Raw genomic sequence first — 21,267 nt, 5'->3', positions numbered from 1 at the left:
GGGGAAAGTGGTGGCTGTACCTTCGGGACGGTCTACACCTGAACCGTGCCGAGGCCGCTGTTCTAGCAAGCCGCATAACTCGGGAAGTAAAGAGGGTTTTCAACTGAGTAGTGGGGGCAAGGGATCAAATTTGGGAAGATGTAGTAAATCAAGGAGTAGAGACAAGGCAAGAGAGAAAGGTATTAATATGGGAAAAGATAAACAGTCTGTGACAGGAAGGGACAGAGTGCACAAATCTGAGAGTAAATCAACAGATAAGGCTTGAGGTTACAAAAATAATAAAAAGGACACAACTAAAGGCTCTGTATCTTAATGCACATAGCATTCAAAACAAAACAGATGAATTCATAGTGCAAATAGAAATAAATAAGTACGATCTGATAGTCATTACAGTGACATGGCTGCAGGACGACATCGATTGGGACCTGAATATTGAAGGATACATGGCATTTAGGAAGGACAGGGATAGCTCTGTTAATTAATGATGGTATTAGTGCATTAGAGAGGGATGACCCAAGTTCAAGAGACCAGAATGTCGAAGTTTGGGTACAGATGAGAAATCATAAAGGCAAGAAGTCACTCGCGGAAGTGGAGTGCAGGCCACCTAACATTAACCACACTGTGGGACGGGGTATAAAGGAAGAAATAATGGGAGCTGGTCAGAAAGGTACAGTGATAATTACAGGGGATTTTAACTTACATATAGACTGGAAAAAGAAGATGGGCCGAGGTAACCTAGATGAGGAGTACATAGAATGTTTTCGGAACAATTTCTGTGAACTATACGTTCTGGAGCCAATTAGAGAGCAGGCTATACCAGACCTGGTATTGTGCAACGAGATAGGCATAAATAATGACCCCATTAGTTAAGGCACCCCTAGGTAGCAGCGATCATAATATGATTGAATTTTATATTCAGTTTGAGGGAGAGAAGAGTGGGTCCTAGACTAGTATTTTAAACTTAAATAAAGGGCAATTATGAGGGCATGAAAGCAGAGCTAGCTAAAGTGAACTGGCAAATCAGGTTAAGGGATAAGTTATTAGAGATGCAGTGGCAGACATTTAAGTGGATATTTCAGAATACACAGAATGGATACGTTACCCACCATCCGTGGTCAACTAAAACAATCAAAGAAAAAGCTTATAAGTGTGCAAAGATGGGAGGCAGGTCAGAAGATTGCACACAATATAAAAAACAGCAAAAAAGGACTAAAAGATTGATAAGGAAGGTAAAATTAATGTATGACAGAAAGCTAGCTAGAATTATAAAGACAGATAGTAAGAGTTTCTATAGAAATTTAAAAAGAAAAGTTAACGACGTGAGCGTTGGTCCTATAAAAAGCAAGTCAGGGGAATTAATAAGGGATCATAAGGAGATGGCAGATGAACTGAACAGGGATTTTGCATCGGTCTTCACTATTGAGGATACAAGTAACATCCCAGTATTACCTGCAAGTCAGGAAATGGAAGGGAGGGAAGAATTCAAGAAATTTACAATCATCAGGGAAGTGGTACTGAACAAATTGTTAGAGCTGCGGGCTGACAAGTCCCCGGGTCCTGATGGATTTCATCCTTGAGTCTTAAAAGAAGTGGCTAGTGAGATAGTTGATATGCAAGTTTTAATTTTCCAAAATTCCCTAGATTCTGGGAAGGTTCCTTTAGGTTGGAAAATCGTGAATGTAACTCCTTTTATTCAAAAAAGGAGGGAGACAGAAAGCAGGAAACTGCAGGCCAGTTAGCTTAACATCTGTCTTGGGAAAATGTTAGACACTATTACTAAAGATGTTATAGCAGGGCATTTAGAAAAATTCCAGGTAATCAGGTAGAGTCAACATGGTTTTGTGAAATGGAAATCATGTTTAACCAATTTATTGGAGATCTTTGAGGGAATTACATGTGTTGTGGATAAAGGGGAACTGGTATTGTACTTAGATTTCCAGAAGGCATTTGATAAGGTGCCACATCAAAGGTTATTGCAGAAAATAAAAGCTTATGGTGTAGGGGGTTACATGTAGACATGGATAGACATGGTTAGCTAACAGGAAACAAAGAGTAGGCACAAATGGGTCATTTTCTGGTTGGCAAGATGTAATGAGTGGTGTGACACAGGGATCTATGCTGGGGCCTCAACTTTTTACAATTTATATAAATGACTTAGATGAAGGGACCGAAGGTATGGTTGCTAAATTTGCTGATGACACAAAGATAGGTAGGAAAGTAACTTGTGAAGAGGACACAAGGAGGCTACAAAGGGATATAGATAGGTTAAGTGAGTGTGCAAAGACCTAGCAAATGGAGTATAATGTGGGAAAGGATGAAATTGTCCACTTTGGCAGGAATAATAAAAAAGAAGCATATTATCTAAATGGTGAGAGATTACAGAGCTCTGAGATGTACAGATGTACTGGGATCTGGGTGTCCTAGTGCATGAACCGCAAAAACGTTAGTATGCAGGTACAGTACTTAAGTAGGAAAGCTAACAGAATGATATTGTTTATCACAAGGGGAGTTAAATACAAAAGTAGGGAGGTTATGCTTCAGCAAGATAGGGCATTGGTCAGACCACATCTGGAGTACTGTGGACAGTACTGGTCTCCTTATTTAAGGAAGGATGTAAATGCGTTGGAGGGAGTACAGAGAAGGTTTATTAGACTAATATCTGGAATGGGTGGGCTGTCTTACAAGGAAAGGTTGGACAGGCTAGGCTTGTATCCTCTGGAATATAGAAGAGTAAGAGGTGACTTGATTGAAACATACAAGATCCTGAGGGGTCTTGAGAGGGTGGATGTGGAAAGAATGTTTCCCCATGTGGGGAATCTTGAACTAGGGGTCACTGTTTAAAAATAAGGGGTCACCCATTTAAGACAGAGATAATGAGAAATTTTTTCTAAGGGTTGGGAGTCTTTGGAATTCTCTTCCTCAAAAAGCAGTGGAAGCAGAGACTTTGAATATTTTTAAGGCAGAGGTAGATAGATTCTTGATAAGCAAAGGGGTGGAAGGTTATCTGGGGTAGGTGGAAATGTGGAGTAATCAGTTCAGCCATGAACTTATTGAATGGTGGAGCAGGCTCGAGGGGCCTACTCCTGATCCTAATTCATATGCTCGCATGTTCAGATAGCACCTCTGGGAAACAGTGATCATATGACACAGTTGAACATTGACTTTAAGAGTGGCATACATAAGTCCAAAACTAGAATACTGAACTTAAATAAAGTCAATTACATAGGTACGAGAGGCAAGTTGGCTTTGGTTGATTGGCAAATTAGATAAAAAGATATGATAGTGACTGAGCAGCAGCAGCAAACATTTCAAGAATCTACTTTCCAGTGCGAAATAAAAACGCCGCAGGAAAAGTGATCCATCCATAGCTAATTAAAGAGGTTAAGGATACAATGAGATTAAAAGAAGAGGCCTACAGTATTGCTAAGAGTAGCATTAAGCCTGAAGATTGGGAAAGTTTTAGATAACAGTAAATAATGACCAAGGAATTGACAAAGGGGGAGAAAATAGAATATAAGTATATACCAGTCAGAAATATGAAATCAGATTTTAAGAACTTACACAAGTATTTAAAGGAGAATGACAAAACTAATTGTGGTTTACTTAGTGGCCCAGACAGGAGAAATTATCATAGAATGATTACAGCACAGAATGAGGCCATTCGGCCTGTCATTGTGTGCTGGCTCTCTGAAGGAGCAATTCACCTAGTGCCACTCCCCGTCTTCTCCCCAAAACACAATGCACATCTTCCTTTTTCATCTAGTAATCCAATTCCCTCTTGGATGCCTCGATTGAACCTGCCTCCACCACACTCTCAGGCATTCCAGATCCTAACCACTTGCAGTGCAAAAAAGATTTTCCTCATGTCGCCATTGCTTCTTTTGCCAAGTACCTTAAATCTGTACCTTCTGGTTCTCAATCTTTCCACCAGTGGGAACAGTTTTTCCCTATTCACTCTAGCCAGACTCCTCATGATTTTGAATACCATTATCAAATCTCCTCTCAACCTCCTCTCCTCCAAAGAGAAAAAAAGTGCAGTACCCAGAACTGGATGCAATACTCCAGGTGAGGCTGAACCAGAGTTTTATACAGGTTTATCATAACTTCCTTGTTTTTGTACTCTAAGACTCAATTGATAAATCCCAGGATTAGAATTAGAACATTACAGCGCAGTACAGGCCCTTCGGCCCTCGATGTTGCGCCGACCTGTGAAACCATCTGACCTACACTATTCCATTTTCATCCATATGTCTATCCAATGACCACTTAAATGCCCTTAAAGTTGGCGAGTCTACCACTGTTGCAGGCAGGGCATTCCACGCCCCTACTACCCTCTGACATCTGTCCTATATCTATCACCCCTCAACTTAAAGCTATGTCCCCTCGTGTTTGCCATCACCATCCGAGGAAAAAGACTCTCACTATCCACCCTATCTAACCCTCTGATTATATGTCTCTATTAAGTCACCTCTCCTCCTCCTTCTCTCCAACGAAAACAACCTCAAGTCCCTCAGCCTTTCCTCGTAAGACCTTCCCTCCATACCAGGCAACATCCTAGTAAATCTCCTCTGCACCCTTTCCATAGCTTCCACATCCTTCCTATAATGCGGTGACCAGAACTGCACGCAATACTCCAGGTGCGGTCTCACCAGAGTTTTGTACAGCTGCAGCATGACATCGTGGCTCCGAAACTCGATCCCCCTACTAATAAATGCTAACACACCATATGCCTTCTTAACAGCCCTATTAACCTGGGTAGCAACTTTCAGGGATTTATGCACCTGGACACCAAGATCTCTCTGTTCATCTACACTACCAAGAATCTTCCCATTAGCCCAGTACTCTGCATTCCTGTTACTCCTTCCAAAGTGAATCACCTCGCACTTTTCCGCATTAAACTCCATTTGCCATCTCTCAGCCCAGCTCTGCAGCCTATCTATGTCCCTCGGAACCCTACAACATCCTTCGGCACTATCCACAACTCCTCCGACCTTAGTGTCATCCGCAAATTTACTAAGCCACCCTTCTACACCCTCTTCCAGGTCATTTATAAATATGACAAACAGCAGTGGCCTCAAAACAGATCCTTGCAGTACACCACTAGTAACTAAACTCCAGGATGAACATTTGCCATCAACCACCACCCTCTGTCTTCTTTCAGCTCGCCAATTTCTGATCCAAAGATCTAAATCACCTTCAACTCCATACTTCCGTATTTTCTGCAATAGCCTACCATGGGGAACCTTATCAAATTCCTTACTGAAATCCATATACACCACATCCACTGCTTTACCCTCGTCCACCTGTTTGGTCACCTTCTCGAAAAACTCAATAAGGTTTGTGAGGCACGACCTACCCGTCACAAAACCGTGCTGACTATCGATAATGAACTTATTCTTTTCAAGATGATTATAAATCCTGTCTCTTATAACCTTTTCCAACATTTTACCCACAACCGAAGTAAGGCTCACAGGTCTATAATTACCAGGGCTGTCTCTGCTCCCCTTCTTGAACAAGGGGACAACATTTGCTATCCTCCAGTCTTCCGGCACTATTCCTGTCGACAATGACGACATAAAGATCAAGGACAAAGGCTCTGCAATCTCCTCCCTAGCTTCCCAGAGAATCCTAGGATAAATCCCATCTGGCCCAGGGGACTTATCTATTTTCACACTTTCCAAAATTGATAACACCTCCTCCTTGTGAACCTCAATCCCATCTAGCCTAGTAGCCTGAATCTCAGTATTCCCCTCGACAACATTTTCTTTCTCTACTGTAAATACTGACGCAAAATATTCATTTAACACTTCCCCTACCTCCTCTGATTCCACACACAACTTCCCACTACTATCCTTGATTGGCCCTAATCTAACTCTAGTCATTCTTTTATTCCTGATATACCTATAGAAAGCCTTAGGGTTTTCCCTGATCCTATCCGCCAATGACTTCTCGTGTCCTCTCCTTGCTCGTCTTATCTCTCCCTTTAGATCCTTCCTGGCTAGCTTGTAACTCTCAAGCGCCCTAACTGAGCCTTCACGTCTCATCCTAACATAAGCCTTCTTCTTCCTCTTGACAAGCGCTTCAACTTCTTTAGTAAACCACGGCTCCCTCGCTCGACAACTTCCTCCCTGCCTCACAGGTACATACTTATCAAGGACACGCAGTAGCTGCTCCTTGAATAAGCTCCACATTTCGATTGTTCCCATCCCCTGCAGTTTCCTTCCCCATCCTACGCATCCTAAATCTTGCCTAATCGCATCATAATTTCCTTTCCCCCAGCTATAATTTTTGCCCTGCGGTATATACCTGTCCCTGCCCATCGCTAGGATAAACCTAACCGAATTGTGGTCACTATCACCAAAGTGCTCACCTACATCTAAATCTAACACCTGGCCGGGTTCATTACCCAGTACCAAATCCAATGTGGCATCGCCCCTGGTTGGCCTGTCTACATACTGTGTCAGAAAACCCTCCTGCACACACTGGACAAAAACTGACCCATCTAAAGTACTCGTACTCGAACTATAGTATTTCCAGTCGATATTTGGAAAGTTAAAGTCCCCCATAACAACTACCCTGTTACTCTTGCCCCTGTCGAGAATCATCTTCGCTATCCTTTCCTCTACATCTCTGGAACTATTTGGAGGTCTATAAAAGACTCCCAACAGGGTGACCTCACCTCTCCTGTTTCTAACCTCGGCCCATACTACCTCCGTAGACGTGTCCTCAAACGTCCTTTCTGTCGCTGTAATACAATGCCACACCCCCCCCCTTTTACCATCTTCTCTGTTCTTACTGAAACATCTAAATCCCGGAACCTGCAACATCCATTCCTGTCCCTGCTCTACCCATGTCTCCGAAATGGCCACTACATCGAGATCCCAGGTACCAACCCATGCTGCAAGCTCACCCACCTTATTCCGGATGCTCCTGGCGTTGAAGTAGACACACTTTAAACCAGGTTCTTGCTTGCCAGTGCCCTCTTGCGTCCTTGTAAGCTTATCCCTGACCTCACTACTCTCAACATCCTGTACACTGGCACTACATTTTAGGTTCCCATTCCCCTGCTGAATTAGTTTAAACCCCCCCGAAGAGCACTAGCAAATCTCCCCCCCAGGATATTGGTACCCCTCTGGTTCAGGTGAAGACCATCCTGTTTGTAGAGGTCCCACCTACCCCAAATTTTTCTAAGTTCTCCGCTATAAAATCTTGAATAATTGCTCCTAACATTTTCCCTAAGACAGATATTAAGCTAACTGGCCTGTAGTTTCATGCTTTCTGTCTCCCTCCCTTTTTGAATAAAGGAGCTACATTCATTATTTTCCAATCCAAAGGAACCTTCCCCGAATCTAAGTTTTAATTTTCCAAAATTCCCAACGCATCAACTATCTCACTAGCCACTTCTTTTAAGACCCTAGGATGAAGTCCATCAGGACCCGGGGACTTGTCAGCCCACAGCTCCAACGGTGCCACTTCCCTGGTGATTGTAATTTTCTCAAGTTCCTGCCTCTTTACTTCGTCCATCCCACTTGGCGCAGTAGTTCTACACCACACAGTGAAGGACATCCTCACTGTGGAGCTTGAGATTTTTGACTTCCGAAGGACTGTATTGTGGTCACTCCTACCAATGATGTCATGGACAGATGCCTCTCACAGATAGACTATTCAGAATAAGGTCAACGCTGGTTATTCCCTCTTATTGGTTCCCTTACCAATGGCTGTAGGCTGAGGCAGCGAGTTGTATCCTTCAGGGCTCAGCCAACTCTTTAGTGGTGATATTACTGATCCACTTTTGCGAGTGGACATTGTGTCCCCCATTCAGATTACATTCTGTGCCTTTACCTCTACAAGGTGATGCTTAACACGGAGAAAGACTAACTTGTCAGTTAGCGGGGAGCTGTGATGAGCCAAAAGTTTCCTTGAACTTGATTGAAACATCATGGAGTTAAGAATCATTATAAAGGAATCCTTGTGGCATTTCCACCCAACTGTCCCACTATGCTCCAACCTCTGGTGCGCCATCCTGCCAATGATAGATATAATATGACATATCTAGGAATGGGGGAGGTGGAGTCTGGGATGGTGGCTGATGCATATAATTTTCCCAGTATCATTGCAGAAGGATAGCTGGACGAGTCTGTGAAGAACTGTTCTGACACAAAAACAAAAAGTGCTGTAAATACTCAGTAGGTCTGGCAGCATCTGTGGAGAGTGAAGCAAAGTTAACGTTTCAGGTCTATGATCTTTGCCAGTTCTGATGAAAGATGAGAAAAGAATTGAGTTTTTAACAAGTGAAGCGGAGTGGGGGGGGGGGGGGAGGGGAGAAAGAGAGAAAAAAGGGATAGGGCAGGAGAGATTAAATAACAAAGCTGTCCTGGGGCAGCACAGTGGCGCAGTGGTTAGCACCGCAGCCTCACAGCTCCAGCGACCCGGGTTCAATTCTGGGTACTGCCTGTGTGGAGTTTGCAAGTTCTCCCTGTCTCTGCGTGGGTTTCCTCCCACATGCCAAAGACTTGCAGGTTGATAGTTTAATTGGCCATTATAAATTGCCCCTAGTATAGGTAGGTGGTAGGGAAATATAGGGACAGGTGGGGATGTGGTAGGAATATGGGATTAGTGTAGGATTAGTATAAATGGGTGGTTGATGGTCGGCACAGACTCGGTGGGCCGAAGGGCCTGTTTCAGTGCTGTATCTCTAAACTAAACTAAAAGAAAAGCATGCATTAATGCTTGCGGTGAAAGACAAAGCATTAGTCCAGAGAGACTATTAAGGGCAGAATAATGAGCAGAACTCTTCTGACTTGGGCATCAGTCGGCGACATGTCCCACAGAATAATCAAGCAGGATTGACTCGGCTCAGACTGTCTAAGTCCTATCCTGCGTTGTTGCTAATGCTTGTAAGCAATGGTTACATAGGCATCAGTAGGCTACTTCAGAAGGCATTAAAATTGTGGAGCTAGAATCACATGTAGAGCAGACCAGATAGGGGTGGCAGGCTCCCTGCCTGAAGGACATTAGTGCTCTGGTTGGGATTTTAACCACAACCTGAAATCTTTCACAGTGGCTTTTCTGAATGTAGGCAATAAACAATCCGATTTACTGATTTCATAGGAACATAGGAGCAGGAGTAGGCCATTCAGCCAATCGAGCCTGTGCTGCCATTCAATATGATTATGGCTGATCATCCACTTCAATGCCTTTTTCCCACGCTATCCCCATATCCCTTTATGTAATTGGGATTTAGAAATCTGTCAATCTCTACTTTAAACATACTCAGTGACTGAGCTTCCACAGCCCTCTGGGGTAGAGAATTCCAAAGATTCACAACCCTCTGAGTAAAGAAATTTCTCCTCATCTCGGTTCTAAGTGGCTTCCACCTTATTCTGAAATTGTGTCCCTTGGTTCTAGACTCCCCAACCAGGGAAAACATCTTAGCTGCATCTACCCTGTCTATCCCTTTCAGTATTTTGTAGGTTTCAATGAGATCACCTCTGATTCTTCGAAACTCCAGAGAATACAGGCAGTTTCCCGAATCTCTCATCAAAAGGACAGTCCTGCCATCCCGGGAACAAGTCTGGTGAACCTTCGTTGCACTCCCTCCATGGCAATAATATCCTTCCTCGGGTAAGGGGACCAAAACTGCACACAGTACTCCAGGTGCAGTCTAAGCAAGGTTCTACACAATTGAAGCAAGTCTTCACTACACCTGTACGCAAATCCTCTTGCGATAAAGGCTAACATACCATTAGCCTTCTTAATTGTTTGCTGCACTTGCATGTTAGCTTTCAGTGACTTATTGACAAGGACACCCAGGTCCCTTTGTACATCTACACTTTCTAATCTCTTACCATTTAAGAACTACTCTGCACATCTATTCCTCCTACCAAAATGAATAACCTCACATTTTTCCACATTTGGAAGATGGTCACCAATTCATCCACTATCTCCATAGCTACCTCTTTCAACACTCTGGGCTGTAGAATATCAGGTCCTGGGGACTTTTCAACCTTCAGCCCCATATTTTCTCCAATATAACCTTCTAACTAATACTAATTTCCTTCAATTTCTCATTTTCCCTCGTCCCTTGGGTCTCTAATTTTGGGAGATTTCTTGTATCTTCCTCAGTGAAGACAGACACAAAGTAATCATTTAGCTTCTCTGCCATTTCTCTATTTCCCCCATTATAAATTTTCTTGACCCTGCCTGTAATGAACCCACATTTGTCTTAGCCACACGTTTCCTTTTTGCGTATCTATAGAAGCTTTTACAGTCCGTTTTTATATTTTTTGCTAGTTTACATTCATATTCTTTTCTCCCTTTATTTATCAGTTTCTTGGTCCTCCTTTGCTGTTTTCTAAAGTCCTCTCAATCCTTAGGTTTACTACTATTTCTGGCAACTTTATAGGCTTTATCTTCTAATCTTATACAATCCTTAACTTCGTTAGCCACAGTTGACTGCCTTTACTTTTGGGGTTTTTGTGCCTTGAGGAATGTATAGTTGCTGTAAACTATGCAACAATTCTTTTAAGACTATCCATTGTCCACATACTATCATACCTTTTAACGTATTTTCCCAAACTACCAGCCAATTTGCCCCTCAAACCTTCACGATTTCCTCTGTTCAAATTTAACACCCTCGCTTCAGATTGAACTACCTCACTTTCAAACATCATGTAAAATTCTATCATATTACAGTCACTCATCCCTAAAGGTTTTTTAATAACAAGATTAATCAGTCTTTTCTCATTACATAATACTAGATCTAAAATAGCCTGTTCTCTAGTCGGTTTTTCAACATACTGCTCTAGAAAACCATCCCAAACACTCCAGAAACAACTTCTCCACAGCATTAGTGCTCATTCGGTTTACCCAGTCTATATGCAGATTGACGTTACCTATAATTACTGTATTACCCATGCTACATGCTTCTTTAATCTCCTGATTAATACCATGTCCCACACTACCATTACTGTTTGGTAGCCTATGAACAACTCCTACCAACGTTTGCTGCCCCTTGCTGTTTCTTAGCTCCACCCAAACAGATTCCACATCTTGTTCTTCCGATCGGAGATTCTCCCTTACTAATGTACTGATCCCATCCCTTATTATCAGTGTAACATTACCTCCGAAGAAGGGTCACTGACCTGAAACGTTAACTCTGCTTCTCTTTCCACAGATGCTGCCAGACCTGCAGAGTGGTTCCAGCATTTCTTGTTTTTATTTCAGATTTCCAGCATCCGCAGTATTTTGCTTTTATTACCTCCTATTCCTTTTTTCCTGTCCTTCCCAAATGTCGAATATCCTTGAATATTCAGTTCCCAGTCTTGGTCACCCTGTATCCATGTTTTCGTAATGGCAATTAGATTATACCCATTCACCTCTATTTGGGCCTTTAAGTTATCTTGTTGTGAATTCTGCGTGCATTCTGGTAGAGTGCCTTTAACCTGATCTTCTTGACATTATTCTGCATTCTAAACCTAGTTGATCCCTGTGTTTCACCTGCCTTCTAATGTCACTTGCTACTTTTCTACCTCCATTTTACCAGCTTTACTTCATTCCAATTGGAGCTACCCCTCAGGTTCCCATCCCCCTGACAAGCTAGTTTAAACCATTCCCAACAGCACTAGCAAATCTCCCTGTGAGGATATTAGTTCCAGTCCTGTTAAGGTGTAGCCCGTCCATCTTGTACAGGTCCCACCTGCTCCAGAACCGGTCCCAGTGCCTCAGAAATCTGATGCCCTCCCTCCTACACAAATTCTACAGCTACATGTTCAATCGGTTAATTCTCCTATTCCTATGCTCACTAGCACATGGCACTGGGAGCAATCCTGTGATTACTGCTCGAGGTCCCGCTTTCTAATTTCCTTGCTAACTCCCTAAAATCTGCTGTCAGGTCCTCATCCCTCTTCCTACCTATGTCATTGGTACCAATGTGGACCACGACCTCTAGCTGTTCACCCTCCCCCAGAAGGATATCCTGCAGCTGCTCCGTGACATCCTTAACCCTGGCACCAGGGAGGCAACACACTATCCTGGAGTCACGTTTACTGCTGCAGAAACGCCTGTCTCATCTCCTATCACTACTGCTCTTCCACTCCTCTTGTGCAGCTGAGCCACCAGTGGTGTCACAGACTTTGCTCTGGCAGCACTCCTGAGGAACCATTGCTCTCACCAGTATCCAAAATGGAAATCGATTAGCAAGCAAAAAAGACTTAGGGTTTCCTGCACTGCCTGCCTGTTTATCCTACACTGCCTGGCATTCACTCATTCCCTCTCTGCCTGCATGCTCCTAACCTGTGGTGTGACCACCTCCCTAAATGTGCCAAGCACATAGTCCTCCGCCTCGCAGATGCACAATGGGTGGCACAGTGGCGCACTGGTTAGCACCACAGCCTCACAGCTCCAGCGAACTGGGTTCAATTCTGGGTACTGCCTGTGTGGAGTTTGCAAGTTCTCCCTGTGTCTGTGTGGGTTTCCTCCGGATGCTCCGGTTTCCTCCCACAGCCAAAAGACTTGCAGGTTGATAGGTAAATTGGCCATTATAAATTTCCCCTAGTATTGGTAGGTGGTAGGGGAATACAGGGACAGGTGAGGATGTGGTAGGAATATGGGATTAGTGTAGGATTAGTATAAATGGGTGGTTAATGGTCAGCACAGACTCGGTGGGCCGAAAGGCCTGTTTCAGTGCTGTATCTCTTAAAAAAAAACAGTGACTCCATTTTGGATACTGGTGAGGGCGATGGTTCCTCAGGGTAGTGCAGCAAGAGCAAAGCCCGTGGCTCCACTGGTAGCTCAGCTACACAGAGGGGAGGAAGAAGCGTGGAAGAGCAATAGTGATCGGGGATTCGATAGTAACCATGCTGAAGGACGGGGTATACAGGAAGAAATAATGGGGGCATGTGAGAAAGGTATGGCGATAATCATGGGTGATTTTAATCTACATATAGATTGAATGAATCAGATCAGCAAAGGATCAGAATTAAGGATCGAATAAAATCATCACTTGCTATAAAGTTCCAAGCTATATATTCTGATCAGAATCTGCATAATAGCCACCTCTCACCAAGACAAGACATGTGAAGGAGTGAGATAGGAGAAGCCAGAGTGCCAGACCCAGAGAGAGAGTGAGACAGCAGACAGCCTGAGCGTCAGACCCAGAGAGGGAGAGAGACAGGAGACAGCCTGAGCACCAGACCCGGAGAGGGAGAGAGACAGGAGACAGCCTGAGCACCAGGCCCGGAGAGGGAGAGAGACAGGAGACAGCCTGAGCACCAGACCCGGAGAGGGAGAGAGACAGGAGACAGCCTGAGCACCAGACCCGGAGAGGGAGTGAGACAGCAGACAGCCTGAGCACCAGACCCAGAGAGGGAGAGAGACAGCAGACAGCCTGAGCACCAGACCCAGAGAGGGAGAGAGAGATCAGACAGCCTGAGCACCAGACCCAGAGAGGGAGAGAGACAGCAGACAGCCTGAGCACCAGACCCAGAGAGGGAGTGAGACAGCAGACAGCCTGAGCACTAGACCCAGAGAGGGAGTGAGACAGGAGACAGCCTCAGCACCAGACCCAGCGAGGGAAAGAGATAGCAGACAGCCTGAGCACCAGACCCAGAGAGGGAGTGAGACAGGAGACAGCCTCAGCACCAGACCGGGAGCGAGACAGGAGACAGCCTGAGCGCCAGACCCAGAGAGGGAGCGAGACAGCAGACAGCCTGAGCGCCAGACCCAGAGAGGGAGCGAGACAGCAGACAGCCTGAGCGCCAAACCCAGAGAGGGAGCGAGACAGCAGACAGCCTGAGCGCCAGACCCAGAGAGGGAGCGAGACAGCAGACAGCCTGAGCGCCAGACCCAGAGAGGGAGCGAGACAGCAGACAGCCTGAGCGCCAGACCCAGAGAGGGAGCGAGACAGCAGACAGCCTGAGCGCCAGACCCAGAGAGGGAGAGAGACAGGAGACAGCCTGAGCACCAGACCCGGAGAGGGAGAGAGACAGGAGACAGCCTGAGCACCAGACCCGGAGAGGGAGTGAGACAGCAGACAGCCTGAGCACCAGACCCAGAGAGGGAGAGAGACAGCAGACAGCCTGAGCACCAGACCCAGAGAGGGAGAGAGAGATCAGACAGCCTGAGCACCAGACCCAGAGAGGGAGAGAGACAGCAGACAGCCTGAGCACCAGACCCAGAGAGGGAGTGAGACAGCAGACAGCCTGAGCACTAGACCCAGAGAGGGAGTGAGACAGGAGACAGCCTCAGCACCAGACCCAGCGAGGGAAAGAGATAGCAGACAGCCTGAGCACCAGACCCAGAGAGGGAGTGAGACAGGAGACAGCCTCAGCACCAGACCGGGAGCGAGACAGGAGACAGCCTGAGCGCCAGACCCAGAGAGGGAGCGAGACAGCAGACAGCCTGAGCGCCAGACCCAGAGAGGGAGCGAGACAGCAGACAGCCTGAGCGCCAAACCCAGAGAGGGAGCGAGACAGCAGACAGCCTGAGCGCCAGACCCAGAGAGGGAGCGAGACAGCAGACAGCCTGAGCGCCAGACCCAGAGAGGGAGCGAGACAGCAGACAGCCTGAGCGCCAGACCCAGAGAGGGAGCGAGACAGCAGACAGCCTGAGCGCCAGACCCAGAGAGGGAGCGAGACAGCAGACAGCCTGAGCGCCAGACCCAGAGAGGGAGCGAGACAGCAGACAGCCTGAGCGCCAGACCCAGAGAGGGAGAGAGACAGCAGACAGCCTGAGCACCGGACCCAGAGAGAAAAAGGCACAGAGATAGTGCAACTTCCAAGGTCAGCATTGGGACCTGGGATATGTTGCACATTGGCCTCCAACATATGAAAAAAAAAATGTGCTGCAAACAAGTTTTGGTTGATAACTTGAATACCTGATGTCCGAGTCATGCAAAATACGAGGAGAAAAAGCAAAACCTTATTTCAGCTGTCAAGTTTACATTTGAAAATTTACAGGCAGCTGCCTCAAAAACCCAACCACTGGATGTACTGTCATTTAAAGCAGCTGAAAGAAAGAATTTACCAGCATTAAATAAAGGATGGTTCTCCAATATAACTGAAGCCTCTTCCACCGTGTCCAGGGCGCTACCTCCCTGCTGAAGTCGCCGATAACCCTGGAGAGCAGCTTTCATCACTTCCAGCAGACATTCTTCCTTACGATCCGCCGTGTATTTTCCACAACCTCCGTGCGCGACAATTACAGGCTTCCTGGTGCACATTCTTCATCCAGTGAAAAACATATGGGAAAGATTTAATGCAGCATATAACAACAATAGAACATTTCATACCAATAACTGAATCTGAGAGTGAAACAGATGAAGGGAATTGTTCTGAGACAGTTCACGAAGCACAGGAGCTGGAGGGACAGGATGAAATTTTCCACTAGCAAGTGTCCGACCAGGAGCCTCACCTGTCGGGAAAACAGATTGGAAATAGTGGCCTGAATTTCCCACAGCTCAGATTCCCCATCACAAGCAACAATTGGGAGTTTACCCCTCATGCCTCACACAGCCAGAAATCTGTAACACACACATTTCTCAGTGTGTTTTAGTGATTTTACACTTGGCAAAGCAATTCCAATGAAGCCTGATCCGACCATCCGTCAGAACAAACCTCAGGATGTGACAGAATGCAGAGCCACTCAGACAATTCGTTCTCCCATTTACCTCACCCGTTTCGGGCTTTCACCCTCCAAAACCTACTCTGCTCTGCAGAGCTGGAAGAGTTTACACCGGGAACTGCTGATCCTCCCTGTCTCCCTCTCTGCTCCTCTCAGAAAAAACCTCAGGAGTTTATTAGGTCCACAGTTCACCCAGGTCCACGGAGATATTCGTCACTGCCTCCCGCCCGCGTGACGGAAACGCAACAAATAGGAACCACTGGACGGTTACGTCATGCCGATAACTGCAGGGGAGGCGCCGACGCGGGGGGTGGGGGGAGGCCGGATGTGCGCATGGGTAAGAAAAAAGTGGCTGCACGCGAATTACAACTGATTGAGCTGAAGATGAAATGGAGAGAGAGAATGACAGTTACAGGGACTGAGGAGAGAGAGAGAGAGAGAATGACAGTTACAGGGACTGAGGAGAGAGAGAGAGAGAGAATGACAGTTACAGGGACTGAGGAGAGAGAGAGAGAGAATGACAGTTACAGGGACTGAGGAGAGAGAGAGAGAGAATGACAGTTACAGGGACTGAGGAGAGAGAGAGAGAGAGAGAGAGAATGACAGTTACAGGGACTGAGGAGAGAGAGAGAGAGAGAGAATGACAGTTACAGGGACTGAGGAGAGAGAGAGAGAGAATGACAGTTACAGGGACTGAGGAGAGAGAGAGAGAATGACAGTTACAGGGACTGAGGAGAGAGAGAGAGAGAGAGAGAATGACAGTTACAGGGACTGAGGAGAGAGAGAGAGAGAGAATGACAGTTACAGGGACTGAAGAGAGAGAGAGAGAATGACAGTTACAGGGACTGAAGAGAGAGAGAGAGAATGACAGTTACAGGGACTGAGGAGAGAGAGAGAGAGAGAATGACAGTTACAGGGACTGAGGAGAGAGAGAGAGAGAATGACAGTTACAGGGACTGAGGAGAGAGAGAGAGAGAATGACAGTTACAGGGACTGAGGAGAGAGAGAGAGAGAGAGAATGACAGTTACAGGGACTGAGGAGAGAGAGAGAGAGAGAATGACAGTTACAGGGACTGAGGAGAGAGAGAGAGAGAGAGAATGACAGTTACAGGGACTGAGGAGAGAGAGAGAGAGAATGACAGTTACAGGGACTGAGGAGAGAGAGAGAGAGAATGACAGTTACAGGGACTGAGGAGAGAGAGAGAGAGAATGACAGTTACAGGGACTGAGGAGAGAGAGAGAGAGAATGACAGTTACAGGGACTGAGGAGAGAGAGAGAGAGAGAGAATGACAGTTACAGGGACTGAGGAGAGAGAGAGAGAATGACAGTTACAGGGACTGAGGAGAGAGAGAGAGAGAATGACAGTTACAGGGACTGAGGAGAGAGAGAGAGAGAATGACAGTTACAGGGACTGAGGAGAGAGAGAGAGAGAGAATGACAGTTAGAAGGACTGAGGAGAGAGAGAGAATGACAGTTACAGGGACTGAGGAGAGAGAGAGAGAATGACAGTTACAGGGACTGAAGAGAGAGAGAGAGAGAATGACAGTTACAGGGACTGAGGAGAGAGAGAGAGAGAATGACAGTTACAGGGACTGAGGAGAGAGAGAGAGAGAATGACAGTTACAGGGACTGAAGAGAGAGAGAGAATGACAGTTACAGGGACTGAAGAGAGAGAGAGAGAATGACAGTTACAGGGACTGAAGAGAGAGAGAGAGAATGACAGTTACAGGGACTGAGGAGAGAGAGAGAGAGAATGACAGTTACAGGGACTGAGGAGAGAGAGAGAGAGAATGACAGTTACAGGGACTGAAGAGAGAGAGAGAATGACAGTTACAGGGACTGAAGAGAGAGAGAGAATGACAGTTACAGGGACTGAGGAGAGAGAGAGAGAGAGAGAGAATGACAGTTACAGGGACTGAGGAGAGAGAGAGAATGACAGTTACAGGGACTGAGGAGAGAGAGAGAGAATGACAGTTACAGGGACTGAAGAGAGAGAGAGAGAATGACAGTTACAGGGACTGAGGAGAGAGAGAGAGAATGACAGTTACAGGGACTGAAGAGAGAGAGAGAGAATGACAGTTACAGGGACTGAGGAGAGAGAGAGAGAGAATGACAGTTACAGGGACTGAGGAGAGAGAGAGAGAGAATGACAGTTACAGGGACTGAAGAGAGAGAGAGAATGACAGTTACAGGGACTGAAGAGAGAGAGAGAGAATGACAGTTACAGGGACTGAAGAGAGAGAGAGAGAATGACAGTTACAGGGACTGAGGAGAGAGAGAGAGAGAATGACAGTTACAGGGACTGAGGAGAGAGAGAGAGAGAGAGAATGACAGTTACAGGGACTGAGGAGAGAGAGAGAGAATGACAGTTACAGGGACTGAAGAGAGAGAGAGAGAATGACAGTTACAGGGACTGAGGAGAGAGAGAGAGAGAATGACAGTTACAGGGACTGAGGAGAGAGAGAATGACAGTTACAGGGACTGAGGAGAGAGAGAGAGAATGACAGTTACAGGGACTGAGGAGAGAGAGAGAGAGAATGACAGTTACAGGGACTGAGGAGAGAGAGAGAGAGAATGACAGTTACAGGGACTGAGGAGAGAGAGAGAGAGAATGACAGTTACAGGGACTGAGGAGAGAGAGAGAGAGAATGACAGTTACAGGGACTGAGGAGAGAGAGAGAGAGAATGACAGTTACAGGGACTGAGGAGAGAGAGAGAGAGAGAGAATGACAGTTACAGGGACTGAGGAGAGAGAGAGAGAATGACAGTTACAGGGACTGAGGAGAGAGAGAGAGAGAATGACAGTTACAGGGACTGAGGAGAGAGAGAGAGAGAGAATGACAGTTACAGGGACTGAGGAGAGAGAGAGAGAGAGAGAGAGAGAGAGAGAATGACAGTTACAGGGACTGAAGAGAGAGAGAGAGAATGACAGTTACAGGGACTGAGGAGAGAGAGAGAGAGAATGACAGTTACAGGGACTGAGGAGAGAGAGAGAGAGAATGACAGTTACAGGGACTGAAGAGAGAGAGAGAGAATGACAGTTACAGGGACTGAGGAGAGAGAGAGAGAATGACAGTTACAGGGACTGAGGAGAGAGAGAGAGAATGACAGTCACAGGGATTGAGGAGAGAGAGGATGACAGTCACAGGGATTGAGGAGAGAGAGGTTGACTGTCACAGGGATTGAGGAGAGAGAGAGGATGACTGTCACAGGGATTGAGGAGAGAGAGGATGACTGTCACAGGGATTGAGGAGAGAGAGGATGACAGTTACAGGGATTGAGGAGAGAGAGGATGACAGTCACAGGGATTGAGGAGAGAGAGGATGACAGTCACAGGGATTGAGGAGAGAGAGGATGACAGTCACAGGGATTGAGGAGAGAGAGGATGACAGTCACAGGGATTGAGGAGAGAGAGGATGACAGTCACAGGGATTGAGGAGAGAGAGGATGACAGTCACAGGGATTGAGGAGAGAGAGGATGACAGTCACAGGGATTGAGGAGAGAGAGGATGACAGTCACAGGGATTGAGGAGAGAGAGGATGACAGTCACAGGGATTGAGGAGAGAGAGGATGACAGTTATAGGGACTGAGGGAGAGAGGGGGAATGACAGTTATAGGGACTGAGGGAGAGAGGGGGAATGACAGTTATAGGGACTGAGCCAGAGAAAGGGAATGACAGTTCTTGGGACTGAGGGAGAGAGGGGGAATGCCAGTTCTTGGGACTGAGGGAGAGAGGGGGAACGACAGTTATCGGGACTGAGGGAGAGAGGGGGAATGACAGTTCTTGGGACTGAGGGAGAGAGGTGGAATGACAGTTATAGTGACTGAGGCAGAGAGGGCCGATGACAGTTATCGGCACTGAGGGAGAGAGGGGGTATGACAATTTTAGGGACTGAGGGAGAGGGGAATGACAGTTCTAGTGACTGAGGGAGAGAGGGGGAATGACAGTTATATGGACTGAGGGAGAGAGGGGGAATGACAGTTATAGGGACTGAGGGAGAGCGGGGGAATGACAGTTGTCGGGACTGAGGGAGAGAGGGGGAATGACAGCGATAGGTACTGAGGGAGAGAGGGGGAATGACAGTTATCGGGACTTTGGGAGACAGTGGGAGACTGACAGTTACTGGAACTGAGGGAGAGAGGGGGAATGACAGTTAGAGGGACTGAGGCAGAGAGGGGGAAATCACAGTTATAGGGACAGCGGGAGAGAGGTGGTTTGACAGTTATAGGGACAGAGGGAGAGGGGGGGATTAACAGTTATATGGACTGAGGGAGAGAGGGGGAATGTCAGTTACAGGGACTGAGGGAGAGAGAGGGAATGACAGTTACAGGGACTGAGGAGAGAGAGAGAGAGAGAGAATGACAGTTACAGGGACTGAGGAGAGAGAGAGAGAGAATGACAGTTACAGGGACTGAGGAGAGAGAGAGAGAATGACAGTTACAGGGACTGAGGAGAGAGAGAGAGAATGACAGTTACAGGGACTGAGGAGAGAGAGAGAGAGAGAATGACAGTTACAGGGACTGAGGAGAGAGAGAGAGAGAGAGAGAATGACAGTTACAGGGACTGAGGAGAGAGAGAGAGAGAATGACAGTTAGAAGGACTGAGGAGAGAGAGAGAATGACAGTTACAGGGACTGAGGAGAGAGAGAGAGAATGACAGTTACAGGGACTGAAGAGAGAGAGAGAGAATGACAGTTACAGGGACTGAGGAGAGAGAGAGAGAGAATGACAGTTACAGGGACTGAGGAGAGAGTGAGAGAGAATGACAGTTACAGGGACTGAAGAGAGAGAGAGAATGACAGTTACAGGGACTGAAGAGAGAGAGAGAGAATGACAGTTACAGGGACTGAGGAGAGAGAGAGAGAATGACAGTTACAGGGACTGAGGAGAGAGAGAGAGAGAGAGAATGACAGTTACAGGGACTGAGGAGAGAGAGAGAGAATGACAGTTACAGGGACTGAGGAGAGAGAGAGAGAGAATGACAGTTACAGGGACTGAGGAGAGAGAGAGAGAGAGAGAGAATGACAGTTACAGGGACTGAGGAGAGAGAGAGAGAATGACAGTTACAGGGACTGAAGAGAGAGAGAGAGAATGACAGTTACAGGGACTGAGGAGAGAGAGAGAGAGAATGACAGTTACAGGGACTGAGGAGAGAGAGAGAGAGAATGACAGTTACAGGGACTGAAGAGAGAGAGAGAATGACAGTTACAGGGACTGAAGAGAGAGAGAGAGAATGACAGTTACAGGGACTGAAGAGAGAGAGAGAGAATGACAGTTACAGGGACTGAGGAGAGAGAGAGAGAGAATGACAGTTACAGGGACTGAGGAGAGAGAGAGAGAGAGAATGACAGTTACAGGGACTGAGGAGAGAGAGAGAGAATGACAGTTACAGGGACTGAAGAGAGAGAGAGAGAATGACAGTTACAGGGACTGAGGAGAGAGAGAGAGAGAATGACAGTTACAGGGACTGAGGAGAGAGAGAATGACAGTTACAGGGACTGAGGAGAGAGAGAGAGAATGACAGTTACAGGGACTGAGGAGAGAGAGAGAGAGAATGACAGTTACAGGGACTGAGGAGAGAGAGAGAGAGAATGACAGTTACAGGGACTGAGGAGAGAGAGAGAGAGAATGACAGTTACAGGGA

At 46.5% G+C, this 21,267-nt stretch overlaps 1 protein-coding gene across 4 annotated transcripts in view; it reads right to left on the bottom strand.

Annotated features, from left to right (window-relative positions):
• Positions 1-15,812, bottom strand: part of asrgl1 (asparaginase and isoaspartyl peptidase 1) — an 81,541-nt gene extending 65,729 nt beyond the window's left edge. For 2 of the 4 annotated variants that reach the window (XM_068020109.1, XM_068020114.1), the window contains exons 1-2: positions 15,704-15,812; positions 15,025-15,221 (exon numbers count right to left, since the gene is read on the bottom strand). In XM_068020109.1, coding sequence (XP_067876210.1) covers positions 15,025-15,220 — 196 coding nt within the window. In that variant the 5' untranslated portion in view covers position 15,221; positions 15,704-15,812. Of the gene's footprint in view, positions 1-15,024; positions 15,222-15,667 lie in introns of all 4 variants that reach the window. The other 2 variants (XM_068020110.1, XM_068020111.1) reach the window with 2 other exon arrangements.
• Between the last annotated feature and the right edge of the window lie 5,455 nt (positions 15,813-21,267).

This window comes from Heterodontus francisci, chromosome 3, assembly GCF_036365525.1.
Source record: "Heterodontus francisci isolate sHetFra1 chromosome 3, sHetFra1.hap1, whole genome shotgun sequence".
Lineage (NCBI taxonomy): Eukaryota > Metazoa > Chordata > Chondrichthyes > Heterodontiformes > Heterodontidae > Heterodontus > Heterodontus francisci.
Note: the sequence above shows the minus strand (reverse complement) of the source record. Positions and strands in the feature narration are given on the sequence as shown.